Source organism: Mustela nigripes, unplaced genomic scaffold (assembly GCF_022355385.1).
Source record: "Mustela nigripes isolate SB6536 unplaced genomic scaffold, MUSNIG.SB6536 HiC_scaffold_1236, whole genome shotgun sequence".
Classification (NCBI taxonomy): Eukaryota; Metazoa; Chordata; class Mammalia; order Carnivora; family Mustelidae; genus Mustela; species Mustela nigripes.
In genome coordinates this window covers 1-7,416 of record NW_026740643.1, presented here as the reverse complement: position 1 = coordinate 7,416, position 7,416 = coordinate 1, and the positions used below count along the sequence as shown (strand labels likewise).

Sequence of the window (7,416 nt, the reverse complement as noted above, 5' to 3'; positions counted from 1 at the left end):
TAAGTTGATATTTCTCTTCAATCAATTATATTTTATCAATACATCTTCAATATCCCTAATGGATAAAATATTATAAATCATTTGATTTTTTAAACAATGTGGTAAGAAATAAGGCACAAAAATATTTTACATGATCAATAGAATATAACATTCCTTATTACTATTTTAAAACAACTTGTTCTCCTGGAGAATTTTCTTCCTTCTCTACAACTTAGTAGTTTTGTGACCTTGTACTGGTTTTTCGTTTCTTTTCTTTTTTTTCTTTCTTTCTTTTAATTTAATCTGTATCTCAGTTTCTTATCCAAAGGGAAAAAAATAGGTAACATAGAATGTTCCTCAGTGTTGCTGTAGAAATATAATGAAATGACACATGTAGACACTTAGCAGAGCTATAATATAGCAACACTGGGTTGTTGAACTTGTCATTCAGGGCCCAAATCAAGTTGCATCATTTATTCTTATTTTTCCCAGGAGTTATCTTTTGGAATCTAGTTTCAAAAATACATTCTGAACTCCGAAATTTTCCATTGTTTTTACCGGACACCTCACAAGCTTCCAACATCTTTAAGCTGGGCTTCCTGCAAAGCTGCCATGTAAGTCATCATGTTACTCCACGTTTCTTCTCACAACTACTCACAAACCCCATTGCTTCCTCATCGCATCTAAAATAACATCCAAAGTCTTGAATGAAATCTGGGTCTTCTTCCACTTCTTCAGAACAAACCATCTACCTTCATCTCCTTGATGCTCTTTGAATAAGTCAAACAAATTTTCACCTCAAGACCTTTGCAATTGCCACTTTTGGTTTGGTCAATTATTGCCTGACTATAATACATGACTCAGTATTTCAGTTATTTAGAACTCTGCTTAAAATTCATCTACCTCTTATTCCCTACTGTCTTCTTATCTTTCTATTTCTATCTCTGCTTGATACATATTTGTGAACTTAATGAGCCTAAATATTCTGTTTTACAGAATATCTGTTATATCCCACAGTGCCTGGTAGGCAGCAGGTACCAATATTTGTTAATAAGCTTAATTGCTATTATAATAATTATCTGAGTAAGTTCCAGAAAATATACATTTCTTTTTTCTGATCATTGAATTGTAACTGCTTATAAGGTTAAAAATTTCAGAAAATAAATATTTGGCAAAAATTATATTGTCAAGAGTTACTACTGCCCACCCCCCCGCCATTCCAAGAGATATAATTGAAATTTTTTGACAAATTTCCTTTCGGCATATTTTAGTGCATTTCTATTTTAAATAATTGAGATGGTGAGTAAAACAGAAATTATTATAGCTATTTAAAACAAGAATATGAAAAAAATAAAAAATAAAACTGGAATATGTTTAATATAGGTTATGAGATACTTATAAAATATGAATTATAAGGAAACATGAATAAATAAGGATACAAAAAGTCACTGTTAGCGTTCCAGATGCCAGTCCCTCTCAAGGTGTCAGGCAGTCACAGGAATCACAGGAAATTTCGGGGGATAAGTACAAAGTTTACAGCAATGAGGTAAAGGATTCACAGAAAGTCACCCTGAAGGACTGCAAAATTTTCCCAACTGCCAAAGTGCGTGGTTATCCACTAATGCTGGAGGAAAAATAATATGCTCCAAGCTGTCTGTCCTTTATTCTTCTCCATCTCAGTAAATGCTATCCCTTTCTGCCAGTTGCCCACACCAATTATCTAGATAGCAAGGACGTGCTCCACCTGGACGGGACGTGCTCCACCTGGACGGGACGTCCTGCAGGAGGTGGTGCGGCAGCAGCCCATAGGCCCTCTGCAGCTCCGCCAGCTTCTCCTTGGCCCGGGGCGAGCGCTGCACCCGCTTGCATGGCTTCCGCGCGGTGCTCAGCAGGCTCTGGACCATGCGCTGGCTCTTGAGGGCCTCGCTGACCACCAGGTTGACCGTGTGGCTGAAGCACTGCCCGCCGGCCCGCTCCCCCTCGCTCAGCATCTTCCCGATGCTCGGGTTGTCGGTGACTGTGATGCCCACTTGCAGGTCGCTGGACGTCACCCAGGCCTCCCACCAGCCCTCCAGCTGCTTCAGGATGCTGCTGCCGCTGTAGTCGCAGTCCACCTGCGACACGTCCAGCAGGGCCGAGCTGTGGTGGTCCTCGCGGTACGGCCGGGCCGACGATGCGAAGGTGACCCAGCAGGCGGTGAGCGTCAGGTACTCGCGGGTCTGAGTGCTCATCCAGATCCCGGACGTGAAGTGGACCACGCCGCTCTCCTCCTCCTTCAGGTGCGACAGGACTACCTGCTTCACATTATTGTACATCCCTGGGATGGCCGTCCTCGAGAAGTAGGATGGGGAGGGTACAGAGTACTGAGGTTTCAAGTATTCAAGCAGCCTGTTAAAGCCAACGTTGTCTACGAAGGAGTATGGCTGGAGGTCGAGTGCAATCATCTCAGCTATGAGACTCGTGATTTTTTTGGCAATGGGATGAGAATCGTAGAACTTCTCGTTGGGGTCTTCGAAGGAGGTGGCTCCGGGCAGCTGGGCGCTCAGGGGCCCCCGCGGGCCGGGCGAGGAAGCCCGGGCGGCCTGGGGCGCGTCGGCCTTGAGCACGCCGCTGTGGAACCGCTGCAGGTGGCGCAGGAGGCAGCTGGTGCCCAGGTTGGTGGGCTTCTTGCCCCGGCTGATGGTGCGGCCGCAGTGCAGGCACACGACCTTCGTGGGGTCCGCGGAGCAGATGGAGAAGTGGTTGCACAGCTTGGAGGTCTTCTTGCTGCTCACAGGAAAGAGGACCGGACTGTTTCTCGGGACCAGGGAGGGCAGGTCACTCGATCTGGAAGCGGCGCCTTCCGCTGAGGCCAGCGTGGCGTAGGGGCAGTTGGCCAGGCTGGCGCCCAGCGCGCCGTTCGGGGCGCCCAGGACGTCTGCGTGCCGGCGGTACAGGTGCCGCATCAGACAGCTGGTGCCCACGTCGCCCCTGCGGCCCCGGCTGATGACGCAGGCGCAGTGTCGGCACAGGGCCTTGAGGCTGTCGGTGGGCGCCAGCGAGAAGTGCTGCCACACCTCCGACTTCAGCCTCTTTATCACCTTCTTTCTCTGCTGGGACCCAGCGCCACAGTCCAGCGGGCCGGGGCTCAGGCCGCCAGCCTGCAGCTTCTCGGGGGAGGACGCCAGCGAGGCCGCGCCCACGTCGTCCGAGGCCGGCGCCGTGTCCTCCGCCAGCGGGTCTCCGGCGCTCAGACGCACCTGCAGCTCCTCGGGCAGCCGGTCCCGGGAGGAGGACGCCGAGGGGGACGCCCGGGCAGCCGGGTCTCCGTCGGGAGGCGGCAGGGCGGGCAGCAGCGTGGGGGGCGCGGCGTACAGCGGCGGGATGCCCGAGCCCCCGCCGTTCTCCAGCAGCACGATGGAGCAGTGTGCCCGCCACATGTGCCTGATGAGGCAGCTGGTGCCCAGGTCCTTCCCGTTCTTGCCCCGGCTGAACTCGTTCATGCAGTGGACGCACATGGCCTTGGAGTTGTCTAGCGGCGACAGGTAGAAGTGCTTCCACACAGCCGACCGCCTGCGGGACCCCGATGTGCCCTTGGGGAGTGGCGGGTTTCTCTCCAGCCTGTTCTCCACGCTCTCCTCGCCTGGCAGCGGGGGCAGGTGCGGCGGCCCCCCCAGGGACTCCTCCCGCCCATACCTATCAGGGGCAGACGTGTCTGGGGGGACGTCTTCGGAGGGGACCACAGGCTCCTCCGTCACGTCGTCGGGGGACAGCACCTTGGATGCCAGCTTTGGGGCGAGCTTGAGGGGTGAGCGCATGGCGCCCAGGTCTCCGGCGTTGGCGGGCTGTGGCGGCAGCCGCAGAGGCGGGGGCGACAGGGAGGGCAGGGCCGGCCAGCCGCCGCAGGTCTCCTGGCCCAGCATGGTGGGGTGCGCCCTCCTCACGTGCAGCATGAGGCAGCTGGTGCTCAGGTCCTTCTCATTCTTCCCTCGGCTGAACTCCTTCATGCAGTACGTGCAGATGGCTTTCGTGCTGTCCCGCGGGGAGATGAAGAAATGCTTCCAGGCCGGCGACTTCTTCCTGGAGCCGGCGCCCCGGCCCAAGAGGAGGCTCTGCGTCACGGCCTCCATGGCCAAGTCATACAGTGTGCTGCTGTACTGGGAGAACAGAGCCCCATACTCCTCCTCCTGGTTGGCGGGGAGGCACTGCCCAGGGGGCTCGCGGCCCCCGCCCGCCTCCCTTGCCTCTGTCTGCTCCCCACCTCGCTCCGCCCCGGGCCTGTCCTGCTCCCTCTTAATCGCCACTCCTTCCAAAATGTGATTAGGGATGCGAACACCATCTTCCTCTTCTATTTTAAAATTTATTTTATCAGAAACCAATTCACCATCCCTTTTGGGATGAGTTTCCTGGTTATTCTCCATAATTGACCATAACTACTCGGGCCGCGTCGTCGGAGATGGGTAAAAACCTGATCCGAAGGCTTATCTGTGCCCCCAAATGTCCACCATCTTCAGCCTTGGAATATGAACTCCATCTTTTGAATGCGAACGAGCACAGCAGATCATAAACCCCACCAAAGCGGCAGGCACGCGGGGAGCACACCAGCTCGCCTCAGGGCTCCGGCCACCACCTGCCGGGAGCCCCACTGCGACCCGCTTCTCCACGCAGACACGCACTCACACAGCGCAGACCTGCATCTTCTCCTGGAGACCAGAGGGCTGTCATCTAGGCAGCACGAAGACCCTCTCGCATCGCCTTTTCCCACGGGGACCAGGGCAGTCCCATGAGGGGCAGTTGTGAAACTGCTGTGATGGCTGGAAGCTACCGAGTTTTACAAGTGTCTTTCTGCTTACAGGATGTGGAGTGCAGCCTCCGCCAGCGCCAGCTTAACCAGAGCCCTCCGGGAAGGGCTCCGCTCTGGACACCGCTCCCTGGGGAGGCTGTCCACTGAGGTCAGTCAGCAGCGGCCTTGGAGGAAAAGTCGCCCCTTGTGGTTTGCATCCATGGGGGTGCTGAGCAGGACAGAGCAGGTACAAGGCCTCGTCTGCACCACCAAAGGGCCAGGTCCCCCGTCCACAGCAGGGAGCCATCTCTGAGAGCCTCCACAGGGCCAGCAGGCGCCAGCCCACTGCACCCCAGCCCCAGGCCACCATCAGCAGCGGGTGCTGGCAAAGGGCTGGGGTGCAGCTGCCGAGGGGCCTTCGCGGAGCCAGCGCTGGTCAGGAGCACAGGCCACAGTGGCCCCGGAGGCACCCACAGGACTCGGGCTCTGCCAGGGGGCCGGCCTCTCCTGGACACTGAGGAGTCTTCCCTGGGGCCTCCATTCAGGACTCAGATCCTCCAGGCTGGAACCCCCCCCAGCAGAGGTCTTCCCGGAACAGGGTCTCAGACGGAACCGCCCATACTTTCCCAGACACGCTGGCTGGGCCAGCTGCAGAGCCAGCTGAGCCCTCCCCGGGTCAAGCACTCTCCGCCCCAGGACTCTGCTCCGGACCAGAGCGCGAGAGGGGGAGCCTTGGTCTCCTCCCAGCAGCGACTTCCCGAGCTCGGACCACCAGCATCCACGATCCGGAGCTGCCGCGGCCCCGCAAGGAAAAACGTGAAGAGGAGGCGCGCGTGGACGGCGACCCGCACTCGGCGGCTCCGGCCGCGCCTCCGCCCTCTGCTCGCTCTGCGGCCTCAGCGGGGACACAGCCCGACACGCCACACGCTCGGCGCGCCCCGGCTGCACGCGTGGCCGCAGATCCAGCCGACTGTCCGCGCGGCGCCCGCGCTCCAGGCTGCGGCCGCTCCCTCGGCAGCGGGTCCCTCACCAACCCCGGCGCGCGCGGGGGCCCCCAGCGCAGCGGCGTCTTCACGTCGGAAACACCAGGCCCATGCGGGACCCCGTGCGGGTCTCATGCGGAGAAGCGCGGCTGCCTGGACCATGCATCCCCGCACCGCGTCCCCGGGACCCCCGGAGCCAAGCGCAGCTCCCGGGAGCACTTTCCTCTCCAGACGCGGCCTCACCTCGGCGCCGACCAGAACGCGGCTTCCTCTTCCTCGCAGGCGTCCCCCACGCCGACCGGGTCCTCCCGACCCCGAACTTGGCCACGACGGCGCGGACGAGCGAGCGTTGTTCGCGGGAGGAGGGGCACGAGGTGCCCTGCTGGGACGCACCCGCTTCGCTGAAGTCTGAACCGGGATTTTGAAGAGATTTCATGGACTGACCCGAGAGCGAACTTCCCCGCGGAGGACCCCGGGACTCGAATCAGGTAGGCGGGCGCTGACCCCTGAAGCGGCTTCGCAGAAACGCTGCGCGGGATCCCCTTAGAGCGAACTCCGGAACAGCTTCCCGTTTTCTCGGCGGAGACGCGCGGCCAGAGCTGCCCCGCGGCCAGAGCTGCCCCGCGGTCAGCCGGGCAGACTCGCGCGCAGAGCGGGGGCGCGCGCGGGGTGTCACCGCACCCGGGAAAGAGCAGGGGCCGCAGGGGCCCGGCGCCCTCCAGCAATGGGGGCGGGGCGGTTTCGCTCACGGCAAAGGGCGAAAGGAGACCCACGGACACCGAGTCCGAGTCCGGGCCCGGAGGGACAACGGCGACGGGAAGGCGCAACCTCGATTCGCGTCTCACCCACGAAGTCCGGGCCCGGCCCAGAGCCGCGGCGGCCGCGCTTCCTGGACACGCGCTTCCCGGGACCCGGACCCGCCGCAGCGGCTCTTCCTGGAAACGCGCGGGCGGTCGCGCGCGCTCGGCCCTCAGGCGCCTCGCGGGGGCGGACGAAGCGCGGGGGGCAGACCGCGGAGCGCACGCCGGCCCCGCCCGGCCCCGGCCGCACAACTTTTGGGCGCTCATGGCGCTTCGTCAACAGAGCCCCTCCGTCTGGAAAACGCATCTCTGGCGCGAGCCAGCTGTTAGCCAGGGGCCCAGGGCGGGAGCGCGGGCCGGAGGTCCCAGGGGTGCGGGCCGGCCCCGGCGAGGCGGGCCCCGCGGCCAAGGCGGGAGGCCCGGGCGGAGTCCAGGCCCCACGGGAGGCCGCGCCCGCGCCCCCGAAGACTCCCCAGGCCCGGCGCGCGCCACGTCGCGGGGACCTGGTCCACACATTTTTAAATGTCAAGTTCATGAAAAATAAATGTTGAGGAGTGGTTCCAGATTAAAAATATTAAAGCTAGTCAATGAGGTTTATCCGAGGCGCGATTATTGCTAATTGAAAATATTAAAGCTAAATGATAAATTGATTATAATTTGGATCCCAGACCAGAGGGAAAAAAAATTTCTTTCTTTTGCTCTAAAAAAACATGGGCAAGGAGAGCCTGAGTGGCTCAGTGGGTTAAAGCCTCTGCCTTCAGCTCAGGTCTTGAACCCAGGGTCCTGGGATCGAGCTCCGCATCAGGCCTGCTTCCTCCTCTCTCTCTGCCTGCCTCTCTGCCTACTTGTAATCTCTGTCTGTCAAATAAATAAATAAATAAATAAAATCTTA

The 7,416-nt window shown here is 58.4% G+C and overlaps 1 protein-coding gene across 1 annotated transcript; it reads right to left on the bottom strand.

Moving 5' to 3' along the window:
• Positions 1-1,723: 1,723 nt before the first annotated feature.
• LOC132008807 (zinc finger BED domain-containing protein 4-like) lies at positions 1,724-4,395 on the bottom strand (the record flags this gene model as incomplete). Its single annotated transcript, XM_059387343.1, has 1 exon — positions 1,724-4,395. A coding segment is annotated over exon 1 (2,656 nt), but the record flags the coding sequence as incomplete, so codon positions are not given.
• Between the last annotated feature and the right edge of the window lie 3,021 nt (positions 4,396-7,416).